General features: G+C 42.5%; 1 protein-coding gene across 1 annotated transcript in view; it reads left to right on the plus strand.

Annotated features, from left to right (window-relative positions):
* The window catches only part of ephb3a (eph receptor B3a), a 67,921-nt gene extending 50,812 nt beyond the window's left edge, over nucleotides 1–17,109 (plus strand). The window contains exons 13-15 of the mRNA XM_061798002.1: nucleotides 1,116–1,265; nucleotides 4,375–4,568; nucleotides 14,088–17,109. Of these exons, the coding sequence (XP_061653986.1) occupies nucleotides 1,116–1,265; nucleotides 4,375–4,568; nucleotides 14,088–14,199 (456 nt within the window). The 3' untranslated portion in view covers nucleotides 14,200–17,109. The remainder of the gene's footprint in view (nucleotides 1–1,115; nucleotides 1,266–4,374; nucleotides 4,569–14,087) is intronic.
* The last annotated feature ends 4,275 nt before the right edge of the window (nucleotides 17,110–21,384 follow it).

A 21,384-nucleotide genomic window follows, 5' to 3' on the forward strand; every position in this document is an offset into this window, starting at 1 on the left:
ATTCGCACTCACATTCACACCTACGGGCAATTTAGGCTCCCCGATTAATGCATGTTTTTGGGATGTGGGAGGAAACCGGAGTGCCCGGAGAAAACCCACGCAGGCACGGGGAGAACATGCAAACTCCACACAGGTGGGGTCGGGGATTGAACCCGGGTCCTCAGAACTGTGAGGCTGACGCTCTAACCAGTCGTCCACCGTGCCGCACTTCATGTAAACATCCATCTTATTTATCTTTTTTTGTAATGAAATAAATTCCCCAAATAAAAACAAATAAAAAGCATCTGCCAATAAACAGGGAAATTTGTCTTGGTAAGAATTCTTAAAACAAGTAAACATAGCTAGCCTAAAAAACAGATGTTTTAGAACTAGTGTACGGTATTTTTTCGAACTACTAACTATTTGCTAAGGGTTTGCACAGAGAAAATTCCCCTGTACGTTAGTAAAATGAGGACTATATTACTTAATTTAAGCAAAATTAAGTCCCAATGGAACAGAAAAATTATATATTTGCTAAGGTTTTGTCTGAACAATATATTACTTATTACTTTAAGTTAAATCAATTGCCAATATAACAGCAAAATTTGACTTGGCAAAATTTCTTCAAATCAGAATAGCAAGCCTAAAAAAAATTGATGTTTCAAAACTAATGTATATTTATTTCGAAAAACACAAGCCAGAGTTCATCTTTAGATACTCAAAAGAAGATAATTTTTTTTTTATGACGTAGCCTGAGCTCTAACTTGATTCTGCGTCACGCATGACAGCAGTCAATCTCTTTGAAGTAAATTTGTAGAAAAAGCTAAACACAAGGCCAGAGTGGAGTGAGCTGAGGTCTCACAGTATTTGTGAAGAAAATTCCTCTGCTAATTTGATCCTCGTGTAACATGACCACGTTGAGTATTGTGACTGCTCATATGTGCCTGTATTTGCATTTGTGTGCAAGAACTCCTGTGAAATTAACATTTGTTTCTGTATGTGTGCTGACTGCCTATTACATGACTTCAGTATTTCTCAGACTGTGGCCGTTCACCCTCTACGACGCGTGCGTGTGTGTGCGCGTGTGTGTGTGTGTGGGTGTGTACGGCCGTGCGTGCATGTGTTTGTGTGAGCAGGGAGGGAAAATTCCCATCCGGTGGACGGCACCAGAGGCCATCGCCTTCAGGAAGTTCACTTCTGCGAGTGACGTGTGGAGTTATGGCATTGTTATGTGGGAGGTGGTGTCGTATGGAGAAAGGCCATACTGGGACATGAGCAACCAGGATGTGAGTCAGAACAACAATAAACGTTGCAAACATACATTTGAAGCTTTACATTGATTTTGGCTCAGAGGTGGCAAAAGTACTCACACTCTGTACTTAAGCAGAAGTAAAGATACAGTGGTACCTTGACTTACGAATGATCTAATTTGAGATTTTCAAACTATTGAGCCATCGCTCGGTCAATTTTTTTGTCTTAAATTACGGACAGAAATTTTAGTTACATGGATGGCAGCGAACTTCACAACAAACAGCTGATAGTAAACATTCTTACAAAAAGATGCAAGGTGGTTTCTAGCTGTTTATCGCCACCCCTAGATGAACTTTTCTGTAAAATTTTACATAAAACAATGAGAATTAGATTTTGTTTATTGAATCAATCCACATGACGTTTCCTTATGAAAGTCTGCTAGCTTAATGCTAACACATAATGGGAAACACCATAGACAGACTAACAAAACTAGCATCGCAGACATATACGTATTCTTTATCCTCTGTGGAAAATGACTACTATTACTGCAGCTTAGTTTAGCTTAGCGATGGTCTTCTTTGTTTCATCATCCAATCATGTCCATATGTAGTTTATTGCCCCGTGGTGGTCAAGGCATGCACACCAGGACACAGGAGCAGCACAATGCCCGTTGAATTAAAGCATGAAATCATGATGCAGAAACATTCTATTTAATTATGTTATTACAGGATGTTTGTATCATGTACAATACTGTAGAGTGTTATTTTTCTCATTAAAAAACGCGTTACACAAAATGTTGTTGGTGTTTGGTGTTGGGGCAGGAATGGATTAATTACATAACCATTAATTTCAGTGGAGAAAGATGATTTGGGATATGAGTGTTTTTAGCCTGGGCATGGAACAAATTCTAATTATAAAGGGCCCACTGTACTTAAGGACAAGTGCTAATTTAACTCCTTAAGAAAAATTAAAACAGTACAGACTGAAGTGCAATTAAGTAAAAAAGTCAAAAGGACTTTCGCCGGTCAATTTTAAGTAAATTACAGATACCTAAAAAATCTATAAACATACAAATTTGAAGATCCAAGGCACGTGTCACTTTCCATTTCGAGCCGAGTCTAGTACCCACTGTCTCACGAGGCTGCACTCTTTATCTCATCACTGCAGCAGTGTGTCTGTGTTCTGCTTTATTTCACCCTATTTGCAACTTTCGTCTGCTCACCCTCCAACCCTCCCAAATATGCAGACTCCAAAGCTCCCCCATGACACACACACACTCAGACATCGGCTGTTGTTACCTCCAGGCTATCTGCAACACGCAGACGTCGCATCTCCAGCAGTAAGCTCACAGCAAAGGGTGTCCCTCCATCACACTTACTGGAGCTCTACGTTGATCCTCGATGGAATAGCTGCTCGGCAAGTCAGACTTGTAATGCCGATAAGAGTGGAGCAAAAAAAGAGCCGCGATGAAAATTGCCCCCAACAAAAGCCGCGCGCGGTAATGAAAGTATCAAAATCGAGGGCCTCTATTGTTCCCACTCGCCTTTGTACCACAGTCTTAGCTCAATAAGCGACAGTCAACAAACAGGAGAATGTAGAAAGAGGTGCTCGCCTGCTCCAAGCAGAATATAAAAATGAAAATTACGCAGAAGGAGAGGAGGAGGGCTGTGGGAAAAAAAACAATGTTTTTAGTTCTGAATGACAATTTTTTATTGTTTTGGAGTTTTTAAACCCTTATGGAGAAGAACATTTTGAACCTTTTGAAAATCCAGTGAGTGTACATTTTCAGCCTCCACTTATTGTCAGACCGATCCATGATTGGAGAATACTGTTCGTGTCATTTCAGAAAGATCCTGAAGCTGGCAATATGCGATATTGAGGTTTATTGTTGCACATAAAAATACACATCTGTAGATTATTTTTAAACCACACTAACAAAGAATCAATCACCAAGGCTTAGTGTGTGAACATGTAGAATCCTAAAAGCTAAAAAGAAGTAAAGTTAACTCCAGATACTGAATTTCTTCTGGGTCAGAGGGAATAAAATGTAATAAGATCCCACAGCAAATTACAACCTTATCTGAAAAGATTTGATAGAATGTAACACGTTAAATTGGATTTCTCTGTTAAATTTAGCTCCCAAATGTAGGGAGGACACTTGGTTTGACATTGTAGCTTCTCACCAACCTATACGTGGAAAAAACAAAATATCCTTCAAATGAGGAAATATTAAACAGAGATCCCATATAATTGTTTATTTCATATTCATATCATCACAAACCATAGTGTTGTATGTCAGGGGTGAGTTTGTTGAAAAAGAAATATTTGATGTGATTTTTTTTTTTCAATTCTGATTTGATTTTCAACAGCTGTTATAAATCAGACAGACAACAAAAATCGTTCATTATTCATTATTGAACTGAAATGAAATTCACAACTAAAATGAAATACAGTGGTGCCTTGAGGTATGGGTTTTGTTCATTCCATGATCACGCTTGGAATTTTAAATCTTCGTATCTCAAATCATCTTTCCCCATTGAAATGAATAGAAAGGCTAATAATCCGTTCCAGCCACCCCAAGAACAATAAACAATTTTGTAATCTGTTTTTTAATAAAGGAAATAGAACTCTATATTATTGTACTTTGTAAAAATATATAGTAATAAAATAATTAAATAGAATATAAAGCGTTAAACTGTTTGTGCATCATGATTAATTAATTGCAGCACATTCTGATGTGTGCGACTTGGCCACTTGGGGCAGTATAATAAAGTCACGCAGACACAAACGAATAAGAGTTTCACAACGCCTAAGTGCCTCAGGAAGCTGGAATAATATTCGTTCTGTTTTGCAGAGGATAAAGAATATATGCCTGTGAGTATTGTTATATTGTTTGTCTACACGTGTTGCCGCTCCATTTGTGTTCAAATATCTGAAGGCGTATAACACCGCTACATAGATGATATTCGTTAGCTCATCTAAAAAAACATCAAAATCAGAAGACAAGAAGCTGCACACAAAGAACAAACAAAAATGGAATTCATATAGAAAGTGCTGTTAATTCTGGAATGTATAGATTATTTCCAACGCACCCTTCGTACTTATTTACGCTCTTATGTTTTCTGTATCTATCCTATCCTTCAGGTGATGACTGCAGTAGAGCAGGACTACAGGCTTCCCCCACCCATGGACTGTCCCATGGTGCTGCACCAGCTCATGTTGGAGTGTTGGATGAAGGAGCGCAACCTGCGGCCCAAGTTCTCACGTATCGTCAACACGCTGGACAAGCTGCTGCGCAACGCCGGCAGCCTCAAAGTTGTGACCAGCACGTACTCAGGGTGAGTGGACACGAGCTTTCGTCTTTAAATGTAACAATAAGCTTTTTGTTCTTAAGTAGAAAAATAAAACTTGATTCATTCAGGGATGACAGATTTACAGTATGCGATGATACGTCACAATCATAGCAGCATTTTTAGTCGGCCCCAAGCTAAGATAGGGAAGAATAATTGGTTTAGTACGTTTGGTACTCATATGCAGGCATGCGCTCGTTTTTTTTTAATGATACAAAATAATAATTTTTTGCAAATTATTTTGCTGACCCTCCAGGTATGGGTCGTTTACCCCCAGGATCCTCAGTTTGAGAGAAACTGGCTTGAACTGCTGGCTAATAAAAATAGGAAACATGTTGCTAATAATATTATGAGACAACATTGGCAATCTTTCACCAGCTGTGTTTATAGACTATATTACACTGAACTGTCTGTAAATGAACAAATCGTTATCGTGCATGATTTGGTCTTCAACAACAGGCAGGGTTTGGACGCACACATTATAGATGTTTTGATTTCCCCCCCCCCCGTTTTGTAAGTTATTTTTCAAATCAAGGCAAATAACACATAGAGGTCTGTTTGCTTGATACACCGTCTCAGTGTTTCCCAACCTTCACTGAGCTAAGGCACATATTTTTCATTACACAAATCTCACAGCACACCACCAAACAAAAATAGTCAAAATAGAAAAGTAGACAGTGTATACTGAAATAATGTTGCTCTGGTCTTAATTTACTCACAAATGTATTTACAGTACTTATTGTGAAATCTGACAGAAAAATAGATAGATATATGTTTTTTTTGGGAGGGAGGTTAAGTGAAATGGGAATTTGCCTTGAGAGATCATCAGGTGTGCCGTGGGAAATTATCCAATTTTACTTAACAGGTCAGAAAACCATTTAACCATGGAACATTTCGGCGAGCATCGGTTACCGCGAAATGAAGTTTAAAGTGATGGAATTGGAAGTGTTAGGGGAAGAGGCAAACAAACATTATTGTGTTTGTTTGAGAATGTTTCTTTTTTGTGTGTGCTTACAAATGTGTGCTTATGTGTTTTGTCATGGTTGTTGTTGGTGTTATTTATTGGCCGACGTTAGGTCATAAAGTTTGTCAAAATGTTCCTTCTATAAAAATTTGTTTTTAGAGTAGATAAAGATGAAATATAGAAATGTATGCATTGTATGTATTCTTTTGGGAGGAAGCATTTATTATAAACAACTGTAAAATACCAGTCATCTTTAGAAACTGCACAAACAGACACATTTGAATTAAAAAAAAAAACATTTTATAATATTGCTAAAATTCATTTGATACAAGACAGCATCTAGCAAATGTAAACAATTGTCTCATCTGCCTACGACACAGCCAACAGGGGTTGAGGGGTGACGATGTGTCGTCCCGATTCTGAGGGCCATTTACCCCTCGTTTGAAGGGCTAAGGGGAAACGGAAAGACAAAGGGGAAGGGCTAAGGGGTAGAATTGGGGTTGGCCCTAAATCTGTAGCTCTGATGATTTAGGAAAGCCAACAACCGTAAAAAAGCCATGTATGTTTGATTTAAGTCTCCTTGAGTGCATGTGAAATGCATGTATGCATACATGGCACCATCAGCACCGGAGCACCCCAAGGATGTGTAGTCGCTCCGCTACTCTTCTCTCTCTACATGAACGACTGTACCTCAACGCACCCGGCTGTCAAAGTCCTGAAGTTTGCAGATGACACCACAGTCATTGGCATCATCTAAGACAGTGACATGTCTGCGTAGCAACAGGAAGTGGAGCGGCTGGAGCTTTGGCGCGAACAACACAACCTGGAGCTGAACATGCTCGAGACTGTAAAGATGATCGTGGACTTCAGGAAACATCCTACGCCACAGCTGCCCCTTATGCTGTCCAACTCCCCTGTGTCAACCGTCGAGACATTCAAGTTCCTGGGAATGTCTTTTAGGATCTGAAGTGGGAGACCAACATCAACTCCATCCTCAAAAGGGCCCAGCAAAGGATATACTTCCTGCAGCTTCTGAGGAAGCACGGCCTGCTACTGGCTACTGAGGCAGTTCTACACAGCAGTCATCGAATCAGTCCTGTGTTCATCCATCACAGTCTGGTTTGGTGCTGCCACAAAAAAGGACAAACTCCAACTGCAACGAACAATCAGGACAACCGGAAAAATCGTCTGTACCTCCATACCCACCTTTGAGGGCTTGGACGCTGCCAGACCTAAGACAAGAGCATGCAAAATCCTCATGGACCCGCCACATCCTGGTCACCACCTCAGCTCCCTTCTTCAGGGAGGCACTATCAATCAATCCAAAATAAAGCCAGCAGAAATTCCAACAGCTTCTTCCCTCTTGCCAATAAATTGCTAGAGGCTAAGTCACTCTCCGTAGTGTGTTTTTATTTCTTAAAAGTATTTTTTTGTCAAAATGGCTGTCTATTAGCAGTAGAAAATGGATGGCTGTCTATTGTTGTACTAGAGTGGCGCCAACTGAGACAAAATTCCTTGTGTTTTTGACATACTTGGCAAAATAAAGAGGACTCTGATTCTGATGTGCACATGCTGCCTAAAATTTCATTTTAAACCTAATACAGCACACCCATAAAAGTGATCTGAGAGAGGACAGCACCAATTGTCACAGAGCCCTGAATTGACATTGAAATGTCAAGTTGAAAGGAGTTTTATCTTAAGCGATATGGCATGACTCCTTCTTGCGACTGACTCTGAGTCAGCCCTTTGATCATCCATCCATATACGTCCTCTTATCCGAGGTGAGAGGTCACAGGGGTAGCAGCTTAAGCAGGGAAGCCCAGACTTCCCTTTCTCCAGCCACTTCGTCCAACTATTCTGGGGGATCCCAAGGTGTTTCCAGGCCAATCGGGCGACATAGTCTCTCCAGCGTCTCATGGGCCTCCTCCTAGTGGGGCCTACACAGAACACCTCACCTGGGAGGCGTCCAGGGGGCATCCTAACCAGATGCCTGAGCCACCTCATCTGGCTCCTCTCGATGCGGAGGAGCAGTGGCTCGACTCTGACCCCTCCTGAATGACCGAACTTCTCATCCTATCGCTAACAGACAGCCCGGACACCCTTTGGAGAAAACTCATCTCAGCCACTTGTATTCGCAATCTTGTTCTTTCGGTCACTACCCACAACTCTATCCATAGGTGAGGGTAGGAACGTAGATCGACCAGTAAATTGAACGCTTCACCTTTCAGCTCAGCTCCTCCTTCACCACGACAGACCGATACAAAATCCGCATCACTGCAGACGCTGCAATGATCCGCCTGTCGAGCTCCCGCTCCATTCTTTCCTCACTCGTGAACAAGACCCCAAAATACTTTAACTCCTCAACTTGGGATCTCATTCTCCACCGGGAGAGGGCAATTAGTACATTGGTCTCAGATTTGGAGGTGTTGATTCTCATCATGTGACCGAAGGATAGCTGGATAGCTCTGACTGTCTGCATGTCGAAGTATCCTTGGGCAAGACACTGAACCCTAATTTGCTCTCAGTAGGCCTGCATTGCCTTGCATGGAGCAGTCGCCCATTAGTGTATGAATGTATGTGTGAATGGGTGAATGTGAGGCTTTGTAAAGCGCTTTGGGCACTGTGATGGTGTAGATAAAACGCTATATAAGTGCAGTCCATTCACCATTTAACATCCTAACCACATCATACTGGGCTGCGAACTGCTCCAATGAGAGTTGAAGATCACAACCTGATGAAGCCAAAAAAAAAAACAGATCATCTACCTTGTCTAAAAAAAAAAGGCAGAGACGCATTGCCGAGGTCACCAAACCGGACCTCCTCAACACCTCGGCTGCACCTGGAAATTCTGTCCGTAAAGGTAATAAACAGAATCAGTGACAAAAGGCAGCCTTGACGGAGTCCAACCCTCACTGGAAACAAATTTGACTTACTCCCAGCAGTGAAGCTCCAAAATTGTATTGCTCTCGAAATAATTTTTATTTCTGGCATTTCTAAAATGTTTACACAAGCAGAAATGTTCTCCCTGCCTCCTCTCATTTTGCCTGTTTGCGGCTGCCTTTCAGACACGGTATTAAAAGTCGTAAAATCAGCCATTGCAATTAGTCTCAGGTTTTACATATCAGATTGCACTTGCTAAATTCATCTATTTGCTTATCCTCCTCCCAGAATGTGTAAAATGAACTGTGCAGGGAATTTGGCAGATGCAATTGGGTGTGCCCCGGTCATAGATCAGCTTCCTCATCTATTTGCATTAGCAAACAAGTGTACGGCCATTTTTGTCAGGCAAACCTTAAGTAAACCTGGTCCCGAGTGAGTCAATTTATGAGTTAAATCGAGACAAGCTCATCATTATTTCAGTATATATATAGGCTATATACTTTTTGTGATTTTTTTTTTTTTTTTTTTTTTTTTTTTTTACAGTGTTGTAGTTGTATTAAAGTGAAAGGATTCTGTGAACACACAGCTTTGAGCCAGCTACCTGCTGTGCACCAACTCACTGGGGGTGACTGTAGAGAGAAGGGAGCCTTTTTCACTCTTAGATGGGTGTGAAATCCAACTGTGTGTTTTGGTCACGTGACTGCCCACCCAAGTCAAAGAATCGGGTTCGATGATTTGATAATGAGCACTTATCAGTCTAGATTGTAACAGCAGACTTTCTCGGCCAAGATTTGCAGTTGGTTCCCAAATCTTTTACATCATCGTTGGTTCACGTTGCGACTTATTAGTCCACAAGATTTCAATCAATCAAGAAAGCCTTCAACCCCGGTTGACTTTACCTTTCTGTATTTGTATTTTTTGTCATGTCGTCATATGCAGAGGTTTAAAAAAAAAAGTAACAAGCCTGTTTTGACAAAGTAAGGAGTAGAAAGTATAGTATTTCTTTTCAAATGTCAGGTGTAAAAATAAAAAATTGTCAGAAAAATAAATACTCAAGTAAAGGACAGATACTTGAAAAATCTGCTTAAATAAAGTAACAAAGCATTGTTACTTCCCGCCACTGATAATGAGCGTTTAAAGCTCTCAGTTTTTCCACACCACAACAGAAGCAGAGCTCGGCAAAGAAAAACAAAAGGAAGATGCAGGATGTGGTCTTTCACCCCGTGTGAAATTGTGCCCTCTATTGTATGCGACAGCTGTGAAGCGAAGGATGAAGCCTCGTTCTCGGAGAGAGATGACTCTGCCCCGGGGGTTGTTGGAATAAGATGTCTTGCTAAAGACAAATATGGCGGGCTTGCAAAGAGGCAAACAAGATTCCTTCTTGTAGGGTTTGTCTGCTTTCAGCTTTTTTTGAGAGAAGCCCTCTTTCGCTCTCAGATCTGGAAGGCTTTTGGTGCCAGATAGACGTGTGCCTCTGCCGCGGATACTCCTCTGTGAACTGTTAACTTATTCATAGGCGCTGGTGCGCCTGGTGATCATTTGTTCTTCCAACTTCGAGCGCATTGAATGCGACTGAGTCTGAGTCTGAGCTGTGTTTGTATAGAAATTGTTGGGCAGGCACCCGGTTGTCGGGATGCTGTCCGCTGGTGTAGATGCGGCATCCTTGCCTATCTAATGATGTAGAGTGTTCCCCTGCTATGCGGCGGTTCATTTTTCACACCTACGCTATTTCACAGATTTGATTGAGGAACATATCTTTCTGTCTGTCACAGGAATCCCTGCTATTGTGGTAGCCAAGCGGTGGCCATAGGGTTCGGGTGCATTGTGAGCTGGGCGGTGACCGAAGCCAGAGACCTTGCCGATCTGATCCCCGGCTCCAGAAGCTGGATCTAGGGACGTAGAATGTCACCTCTCTGACAGGAAAGGAGCCCGAGCTGGTGTGTGCGGTCGAGAGGTTCCGACTAGATATAGTTGGGCTCGCCTCCACACACGGCTTGGGCTCTGGTACCAGTCCTCTCGAGAGGGGTTGGACTCTCTTCCACTCTGAAGTTGCCCATGGTGAGAGGCCCCGAGCAGGTGTGGGTATACTTATACCCCCCCGGCTCGGCCTCTGTACAATGGGGTTCACCCCGGTGGACAAGAGGGTAGCCTCCCTCCGGCTTTGGGTGGGGGGACGGATCCAGACTGTTGTTTGTGCCTATGCACCAAACAGCAGTTCAGAGTACCCACCCTTTTTGGAGTCCTTGGAGGGGGTGCTCGAGAGTGCTCACGCTGGGGACTCCATCTTTCTGCTGGGGGACTTCAAAGCTCACGTGGTCAATGACAGTAAGAACCTGACTGGTGTTCTGTTATTGGATTTCTGTGCTCATCACAGACTGTCATTAATGAACACCTTGTTCAGGCATAAGGGTGTCCACACGTGCACTTGGCACCAGGGCACCTAGGTCACAGTTCGATGATCAACTTTGTGGTCGTGTCGTCGGACTTGCGGCCGCATGTCTTGGACACTCGGGTGAAGAGAGGGGCGGAGCTGTCAACTGATCACCACCTGGTGGTGAGTTGGCTCCGATGGTGGGGGAAGATCCCGGTGCAACCTGGCAGGCCCAAACCTATTGTTAGTGTCTGCTGGGAATGTCTTGCAGAATCCCCTGTCAGGAGTTTCAACTCCCACTTCACCCACGTTCCGGGGAAGGCGGGGGACATTGAATCCAAGTGGATCATGTTCCGCGCCTCCATTGCTGAGGTGGCTAACCAGAGCTGTGGCCGTAAGGTGGTCGGTGCCTGTCATAAGGACAACCACCGAACCCATTGGTGGACACCAGCAGTGAGGGATGCCGTCAAGCTGCAGAAGGAGTCCTATTGGGCCTTTTTTGCCTGTAGGACTCCTGAGGCAGTTGATGTGGACCGGCTTGCCAAGCCAGCGTGGGAGGAGTTGGGTGAGGCCATGGAGAAAGACTTGCTTGTGGGTCATGACCAAAATAACAAGATCCCGGATGCAAGGGGCTGAAACGAGTTTCCTCCCTAGGGTGTCCGGGCTCTCCCTTATAAATCGGCTCAGAGTAGAGCCGCTGGACCTCCGCATTGAGAGGAGCTAGATGAGGTGGCTATGGCATCTGATTAGGATGCCTCCCGGGCGCCTCCCTGGTGAGGTGTTCCGGGCATGTCCCACCGGGAGGAGACTCCGGGGACGACCCAGGACACGCTGGAGAGACTATATTCTCCTGGCTGGCCTGGGAACGCCTTGGGATCCCTCCGGAAGAGCTGGATGAAGTGGCTGGCTCGAGGGAAGTCTAGGCTTTCCTGCTAAAGCTACTGCCCCCGCAACCCGACCTATGATAAGCGGAAGAAAATGGACGGATGAAAATAATGGGCTAACAGAACATAGATGTTACAATAATTGATACAGCAAACTGTTGGGGGTTAACACCCAAAAAAGGTAGAAAGTTGTTTTGTGTAGGTGAAGTTGCTGTCAGCCACATCTCACACCCAGACACTCATTTGCAGATTTTCTCATGGCGCCACCTCTAAAAGGCACATATCTAACAGACAGACACTACAATAAATGCTGTATTTTCTATTCATTTCATGCTTGACTTACAAGTTTAATTTGTCCCGTGACCAAAAAGAGAAATAGCACTGTAATTTATGAAAACATAATAAAAGAGAACAAAAGAGAATTTAAAGAAATAAACTGGTTTCATAAACTGTAATTATTGTACATACTTTAGTATTTGTAGTATTTGTGTGTTGGGTGTGTAACGTATCACTGTACAATAAATAAAAGACACATTGTCTGTCTCTGGGTTTGTAATGCTATCCCGCTTCCGACGGGCACAAAAGGTAAGAATCTCACATCCCGTATCCAGGTCGTGTGCCAGCTCCTCGGCTCACGGCTTCACTCGAGCACCGCAGCCTCCAAGGGCAAGCGATATGCCAGGATTTGGGCTCACTGGAGCTAATTGTGTGTGGAAATGTAGTCGCTGACCTCGGTTTAATTCCCCCAATACTTGGCGAGATGCTGGAATGTCGGCGATAGGACAGACAGCAGCCAGGGCCGCTGATGTGGAAAAGCAGGCGGTGATGAAGTGTGAGTAATAAGGGAGATTGAGGAGAAGCTAAAAGAGAGGAATGTGTTTAATTAGCTTGCTAATGAGCTTTTTAATGCATCAGGGAGCGTGCGCGCCCAGTGCCGTCTTGGGGCAACAGGAGAGAATTGTGTGTGAGACGAGCGTGTACGCATGTTATGCTACGTGTCACTGTGTGCTGATGACATCCCAATGATTAATTTATGGCCTCATCTGTATGCAACAGCAAGAGATAGTAGGAAGAAGAGGAGGAGGAGAACACGTTGTGTTGTCAGAGCGTGATTGTAACGATGGTCGGCTTGATAAACTCCAGAGAGAAAGGATATGGAAGGCAACGCAATCTGGAAGGCGTCTCGCCAAGTGGCTCTTAAACTGGGATCCCTAGTCCTAACTTGGGGGTCTGGAAAATGAAATTGCAATAAATTACCACTATTTCTTTTTTAAGCGCATACCTACATATCGTTACTGTCGGGCGGAATCCTCGCATCTCCCAAATCCCTACTTTTCAGGAAATCCCCAAAATTGCCATCTTGCTTGTGTTCCCAAACATAGCATTGTTTAAGTTGGTGTTATATCTAATATTTTTATCATGTACCATTGCGCACCATAATCAACAACACCATCGCATTATCACGTTCAAGCGCTAATTCAATTTGCTAAAAAACAATTTTTTTAAATCGCCAAATAAATTAAGCTGTCATTGATTAAAATAATGTAACATGAGTTTCACTTTGTGAATTAAACTAACTAAATTAAGCTTTTGGCACTATTGTTATTTATTGTTTTATCAGGACAAACAGTCAAACCCACAAAATGAACACAATTACAAGGTGCCTGCAAGGGACGCTAACACTGAACTAACTGCTGGACAGCAGCTCCATAACACAGATGCAAAATGCTTTGATGGCTGATCTTTTTGAGATTTCACTGGATATGGTGATATGCCTTTTTTTGGGGGGCATTTTGTATTGGTTATGTTTGTTTGTGTGTTGTTTGTGTTCCACGACTACTTGTTCTGGACCAGGATACTTTTGTAAAGGAGATTTTTAATCTCAATGAGGCTTTCCTGGTTAAAAAATGTCAAATGTTAAAATAAAATAAAATAACCACTTGTTCAGCCTATTAAATTTTTTTTTACTTTTTTGTTAGTAGGGGGGTGAAATGGATTAATGGCATTTCATTTCAGTTGGGAGTCAAGGTGCCACTGTATTTATTTAGTAAAAATAAGGAATCTTTGTTTATGCAATCGATGTATAGTGACAGGTAGACCAGTTAATTATTAAATCACTACCAACACACTTCCTAATTTTTTCAATATATATACTTTTTGTGATACTTTTTGTAAGATTTTTCAAACATAAAATATATGCCTTCACTCAAAATATGTTGGGAAACTAGCGAATTGTACCGCACTCCAATGAGCAGGTGCTAAAAATTGGGATGGTATGGGTCAAATAATTTGGGACAGTGGAAACACTGGAAAAAAAGCATACTGAACTGCAGCGCTGGTTGGAAATGTGGCTGTACCGCGATGTGTCTTTTGACCTGCTGCTGAATCAGTGCGACTTGTGCCGACAGGGACCTGCTGAGGCTCGGAGGAACGCTGCCGGGACACAACAGGAAAAGTCCGGACAGCAGCGAGGAAATCGTGCGGCAGCAAATGAGCCAAACTCTCCCCATCAGAGTGTGAGCTGCCGCAAAAGCAACCCCGAGGAGAAGGAAGGCCCTAAATAAACTACCTAGAAAACTCTGACGTAAAGAGCCCTATGTAAAATAAAGAAGAGAAAAAAAAGAGGGAAGCTCCCGCTGCACAGGAAGGACCACTCGGATTACTTTGTGCGAGCGCTCGGAGACTTTGCGTTAAAAGAGAACGTTCCGTTGCGGTCTGTGTGCGTGTGCGTGTGCGTGTTCTTCATATGTGGTTTTGTGACTGTTGACAGAAAGCCAAACTTCTTATGGGCCCTCTCAGGTTGTGTTTGCATGTCTGCATGTGTTTTCTGCTGGTTGGGAGCCAGTTGGGCTTCTCCTCACACAAACTAGAATGAGGGTCTCGCGAAGGATCCGACAGTGCCAAGTTTTAAAGACAGCTGTTGTAGATGTCTTTTTTTTTTAAATCTGTGGATCATTCGTTTTTTCCATTTACAATTGGCCATCAAAGAACAAAACATGGAAAAGTGAGAAATTATTTTGTTACTTGTTTTCTTTTCTAACACACACAAAAAAAAGAGAAACTTTACAGAATCTAACAAACTCAATTTTAGGATCCAATCAAAAACGTGAAATTGGAAAACAGTCCACAAGACTGAATTAGATTTTAATATTTAAAGACCCTTCAAACGGAATGAAGAGATTTGTCTCTACATGTTTAAAGATAATTGCTGGAAACTATGTAGGACTGCATTGTGATGCTAGAGCGTTAAACTGTTCTTCACCATTTCAGTCTTCCTGATTTTGGGGGCGTGGCTAAAATGGTGCCAGGGTGCGCACATGACCTTTTAGCGTGTGTGCCCCCTCTCAACTATATAAAAACTTGAGCACCTCCATTCGCATCAGTGGTTATCCGATGAAATTGCGACATGCAGTTACATCTTCAAAATACATCGTCCCTTCGGCTAGTCCACCGGCATGGCCGAAATAGAGCGCCTTGTTGTCGGCCGTGAGTACACACCGCTCATGGAGAGAAGGCAAAAGAGTGAGAGGAAAAAATAGTTTGTGACAGCCAGCATGTGCACAGGGTGTTTGCGGTGCCGTGGCCGCTTTAGAACGCCTCGTTGTCACGGCGTGAAAAGGCCGACAATGGCGAGTAAGAACATCTCTACCACTGCAGTATGCAGTTAGTTAGCTATGCCTGCGCCCCAAAAATGGATCTGGTAGGATGTGATGCTGCAGACAAGCCCGGCGCCCGTCCACCGGTCAAGTGAAGCCCCGGAAGTCTGTTAGCTCGCGAGCTAGCTGGTCCTGTCCTGCCACCACTCAACTCTTCTCGCACACTGACTGACGCAATCGCTGCAGGATCTTTTTGTAAATGTGCTCCCTGATGGTCTGGCCCACATAGAAGGGGAAAACTCATAGTTTGGGTTTACAATATATCTTCGCAACACCAGTCCTGTAACCTTTCTGACATACACCTCGTATTGTAGCATGGACAATTTTTAATTGCTGAAAGAAACGAAGCGCGAATCACTTTTATATATTCATCTTCATTTCAATCATTGTGTGTCTAACAAGTTAACTTTTTACTAATGGTTATTACCAGAATTCCGGGTAATGTAAACAAGAGCAATTAAATATTACCATCAAATTCTGTCCTATGGCACATTTTTTCAATTTCGTATTTTGCATGTCTAAAATAGATTTGTTTTAAATCTGTAATTTTTCCATTATTTGTGTTACATTAAAAAAAACAAATAATAAAATCATGAATCACTTTTTCATATTTTTTTTATTCTTGACTGACAGCTGAAAATGGAAAAAAAAAACAGATACACAGATTTTTAAAACTTTTTTGTATTTTTTTGTAACCAACTAAGTTCTCTCTCTTCCTTTACTTTTTTTGAGGGGAAAAACTTACAGGTAAATCCACTTCCTCCTGTATACTGTCTTCCACACATGTACTGGGAGAATTCCATGTTTTAACTGTGTACAAAGCATCCAAGTCTTCACGCGGTCTGTCCTCACAGAAGGAGGGTTGCAAATGACACTGTGCGGGACACGTCCGTCACGTGCATGCCAAAGTGGAACCTTCCACATTATATGTTGCTTTGGTGGCATTTGCTATGGACTTTAAGGTCCGTGTTTTTCTTATTCGAAAACATATACGCATTGTTTTGAATGCTAATTTATGACTGATGACCTGTATTTGTGCTTTTTTTTTTTTCTTTTTTTTTACCTGGGGCTCAACGTTTTTATTACAATGCTTGTGTGTGTGTGTGTGTGTGTGTGTGCGTGTGTGTGTGTGTGTATGTTTTTTTTCTTCCAGTGATCAGACCAGAATAAATGCAGACAAAACCATTGAAAGGACAACTTGGAGACATTTCTGCTATTCAACTTTTTTTTAACATTTTTTGCATTGTAATGAACGACGCCTGTGAATTGTACATCTCACTTTGGCAAACGTGTCACAGGTTGAGTTAAAAAGATGAAAGCATTATGACCATAATATTGAACTGACCTACAAACGTGGATTGAAAACCGATTGCTTATTGGTCCATTTTTCCTGACCATCGTCCAGTGCAGTTTCTATTTAAATAAATGACTGCCTGTATATACGTACAGTTACTCTTTAGATCAATCAGTATTTCAAGCTTTCTGACTTGACTTTGGCCTCTGTGTGACCTTTGTTTACATGCTTGTTTGTTTGTTGTTGAGGAGCAAACAATGGCAGAAGTTAAAGTGTAACGGTCATTACATATCTGAAACTATATGTCACAATGAAAGAAGAAGAAAACATACGTCTGTAAGGGCAGACTTTTTCCTGTGCAATTCAAGGTGTGTTAGATATACAGCAGTACAAAAAAAATTCCAGAAAACTAGAAGAAAAATACCCATTTCTCCTTCAATATTTTTACGATAATCATATGCAAATAAATTATTAAACAGATTTCTGGTATTCTCTTTGATTTTCCAGTATGTTCCGGGTCTCATCTGGCCGAGGGATGAAAAGAAGGAATAGCAAATATGTTTTACCTCCACAGTCGGAATATCACAGCAGTTTGGGATGGACTCGTGAGGTTTTTAAGATGAATTAAAATTAAAAGCGCCGAATAATGACATCACGTGACTGAATTGGGGGATGTATTACTGGAGAAGCTTCAAGGAGAAAAACATATTATGGCTGTCGGTGTTGTTCTGCTTTAATCCGTCAGCCAGAACTCAAAGCCCAGAGCAGGTGAGCCAAGCTGTCACCACCGGTTTTTATCAACTGGGAAGAAGATCATCTGTCAGTTTGTGCGTGTGTATTGGGTGGGGGTGGTTGGGTGGGTCTTGCCTAATCATCTGGACTGGCTGCTCATACGACAGCCTCTTTACAAACAGCCTACAAATAGGGGACAGCTAGTATTGTGTTCTTCAGATGTTGGCTAAATAGCTGCACTGCCCTCGTGGGACGCATACACTGCCAAACAACATCAACAACACCGAGTTGTCAGAGCTTGGGACTAAGTTCCAAGTTACTGTCGGAAAAATCAAGCAAGTTACATCATTACTTGGCTTAAGCAAGTCATAAATCAGGCCACACAATCTTGCTCGGTCGCAACTAAGGATGAGAATTGACAGGAATTTAGTGATTCCGATTCCATTGTCGATACTGCTTATCGAGCCGATTCCTTATCGATTCTCATTGGGTGAGGGAATTAATTATTACAAATGGGTTTGTTCAGTACGCATTCATAATCTGTAATGTATCCGATGGGGGACGGGGGAGGGAATGAAAAGTAGGCGATTTAGGGTGCCATTTGACAATAACAAGACTATCTTCGTAAGTAGAAAGTAAACTTTTGAATTTTGTATTCTTTGTTGTCGAGGTTGTTGTTGTTGTTTTATTATTATTCTATTTATTTATTTATTTTTATTTTCCCACACATTTTAGATCGGTTTGCATGGCGACAGGACATATGCATGGAGTAGGGATGTTCTTCTCTTGTCCCTGTGTTTGCGGTTCCGGTGTCTGTGGGGGCCGGACTTTTTTCACTCCTTCCCGATCTCGGGGGTGGGGGGGGCCACTGGGGTGACCCGCCCATGTTCCGTGGGTGCTGTGGCGGTACCAGCTGGCGCCTACCTGGGTTCCCAGGCTCTGGCTGCTGGTGGGGGGAGCGGTGGGGCCCCTCTGTCGCTCCCCTCTGTTGCTCCTCGGGCCTGCTTCCTCCTCTTCTCTCCGTTCCTTGCGTCCCGCTGCGGTTGCCTCTTTCTCTTCCCATGGGGGAGCCGGGTGGACCCCTACAGGCTGTGGGGCCTGCTGTGGGGTTTTTGGCCCTGTCGGGTTTGGTGCGGGGTATCCACCTCCCACGCTCAGGGGCGGGTAGTGGGTGCTGGCGGGGGTGTGTGTGGTAGGGGCGTGGGGTTGTTGCTGCGGGTCTGGGTGGGACGGCTCTCTTCATTGGTGGTTGCCCGACCTGCGAGAGCCATGCCTCTTAATCACTCACTGAGCACACACTCACACCTCTCATTGTATATATTTTCTCACTAATCACACCTGGGCACATATACATATCAAAGGGTTCCTGGGGGACTGGTATGGGGTCGGGAGGGTGTGGGTGTCGGACCGGGTTTCAGCACGTCTGTGCTGTTTCCCTGTCCTGTCTGTCCTGTCCTTCCCTCACAAGGACTGTAGCACTACAGCCCCATGCAACACTCATATTTAATGTTTCATTGCTGTAGATGATGTAATGACTTACTTTTTTCATCCTGTTTACAATTAGTGCTTTGTCTTTTGTCTTCGTTTCTCTCTCCCCTCTACAAACTTTGTTCTGTTCGACTCTGATTCTCAATAAACTTCAATTATAATACTAAGAAACCACAGCTGAAGCTTAAAAATTCCACTGTAACACAATAAAACTGTTCAGGCATAAAAGGGATGCAGATCTTCCATTCTGCTTGACCTAACAGCCGAACAGGACAACAACAAAAAAAGAAGAAAAGTAGGCAACTTACTTATCAAATCATGTCAAGAGACCAAAATCTTAATGCTGTTTTTATCTTTGAAGATATCAGAGTGCCTTAGAAAATTCTCCAGTTCCACTCTTATTGGTCCATAGAAAATGAAATATATATATTTGCTCAGTATTTTCCATTGTGTCTGAGATCTGACACCACGATTAAACATTAAAATTGTGTGTCCTGTCTACCATTAAACATTTGAAGTGTCTGGCTCACTGCTCACCAGAGAAAACATTCCCTCCATCTCAGCAGAAATGGCTTTGTAATATTTCCTGCCACCGCATCCGAGAGATGATGCAAAACGGCTGCAAAAAGGAATCGTCTCATTAAGGTAGTGCAGATCGCACAGATTTTAATGAGCACGCTGGGAGGACGGAAGGCTTGAGAGGATGACGGGATGGCGGCGTGACAGATGTTTTTTTTCAGTGACCTGCCAGTTTATAGTTCATGCCCAAAAGCCTATGTCACCACCACTCAGACCCTGGAGATTAATGCTGGATTAACAGTAGCTCAGTTGCCTGCAAACCAAAGCCGAAACAAAATAGGAAGGCACACTGCAAAGGCACTTCCAAATGCACACAATACACACGTTTGTGTAGCCCGCACTAACTCACACAAATCTGCTGGTAGTAATTTGTCAGATTTAGCTTGAGCTACTTGTGTACTGGCTTGCTGAATGCACCAGTCAGTTCTCATCCGAGCTCAAAACATTCATTCGGTACCCTGTCCAAAACAAGTTTAATGTCTCCAATTACAAGGGGTCTGCAAGCAGGCAGATTTGGAGCGAGGCGGGGCTTGGCAGGAGCGTTTGCAACGCATCAGGGTCTTTTAACGGAGTAGTGATTTGCTGCTGCCTGCGCTAAAGCCGCCTGTGCCATCTCATCAATGGAAAACTACCCTCTTTAAGGATGAGGCGTGTGCAGCGCTAAGCCAAAAACTGTGAGGAGAGACAAAAAATATCAGGCTTTGAACCATCCGGTACACTGGCTCTTTTGTGGAGGAATTTTTGCATCTCGACATTGCAAGAACAAACGGAAATCAAAGTCTTTTCAGCAACAATTTATATGTAAAACTGATGGGAAGGTGGCAAATGTAGCAAATAGGGCATACAGAGAAAAAGCTACAGAATGATGAGACTGAACATGTGAGGATGATGAAAATCTATGAAAGACATGTTTTTAATCACAATCTTCCTTCAATGCAATCCAATTTCCATTGGTTTCTTTTAAGCATTGACTATTCAGTCACCAACTGATTTTTTTTTTTTTTTTTTTTACATAATTCCTATATTTTTACAGCATTAGATTACATGTACCACAACAAAAGAAAGTAGAGGGGGCTTCAATATCCCACAAACGTAAACGTGGCATACAGTGAACTCTCAGTATTTGTGGGGGATAGGGACGGAGCCCAGCATAGAATTGCGAAAACGGACGACCGCAAAATGGTTTATACTGGATTGCAATTGCCTATGGATGACACAAATTGCGGACAAAGTACTACCTTTATCTAAATGAAGCTCTTCAACTGACTTCAACATAATTCCTGGGCACCGAAATGCAACCAAGTCAAGTCATTTTTATTTATGTAGCTCCTATTCACAACAGAAGTTACCTCCAAGCACTTTACCCATTTAGCAGGTCAACAACCAAACTCCTCATACATTATATGAGAAAACCAGCTGAGCCCTACACGAGTCCTGTGATATTGCAAATTATCTGTTAAACTAATTTAATTATTATTATGCTTACTTTCAAATACCTTTACAATGTGTGTGTTAAATACATTTCAATGTGATTACAGCCTGTGGGAGGGGTATTTTAAGGCTTAAACTATATGTTTTTATCCCATTATTATTACATACATACAGTATGTTGTATACATTATATGGTTGCACATTTGGGGGAGAGGTATTTTAAGGCTTAAACACACGCAAAAAAAGTTGTTGTTTTTTGTAATTTATGGCCTCTCTATATTGTCGATTTTCACCTATCACGAGTAGGTCCAGAAAATAACTCACCCATAGAAAGAGGTATCTCATCTATACTGTTTACGTAATACAACAAAGCTTATGTGTAATTTTCCTTACTCTAATTATACACTTAGAAGACATACTGCAGGGGAAAATCTGTTAATTTCCTCCTAAAATCCAAATTTATGAATAATTTCCCCTTTTCACCCACATAAAAGGACTACACTTGCCATTTCTTGTAACCATTTC

Source organism: Phyllopteryx taeniolatus, chromosome 14 (assembly GCF_024500385.1).
Source record: "Phyllopteryx taeniolatus isolate TA_2022b chromosome 14, UOR_Ptae_1.2, whole genome shotgun sequence".
NCBI lineage: Eukaryota > Metazoa > Chordata > Actinopteri > Syngnathiformes > Syngnathidae > Phyllopteryx > Phyllopteryx taeniolatus.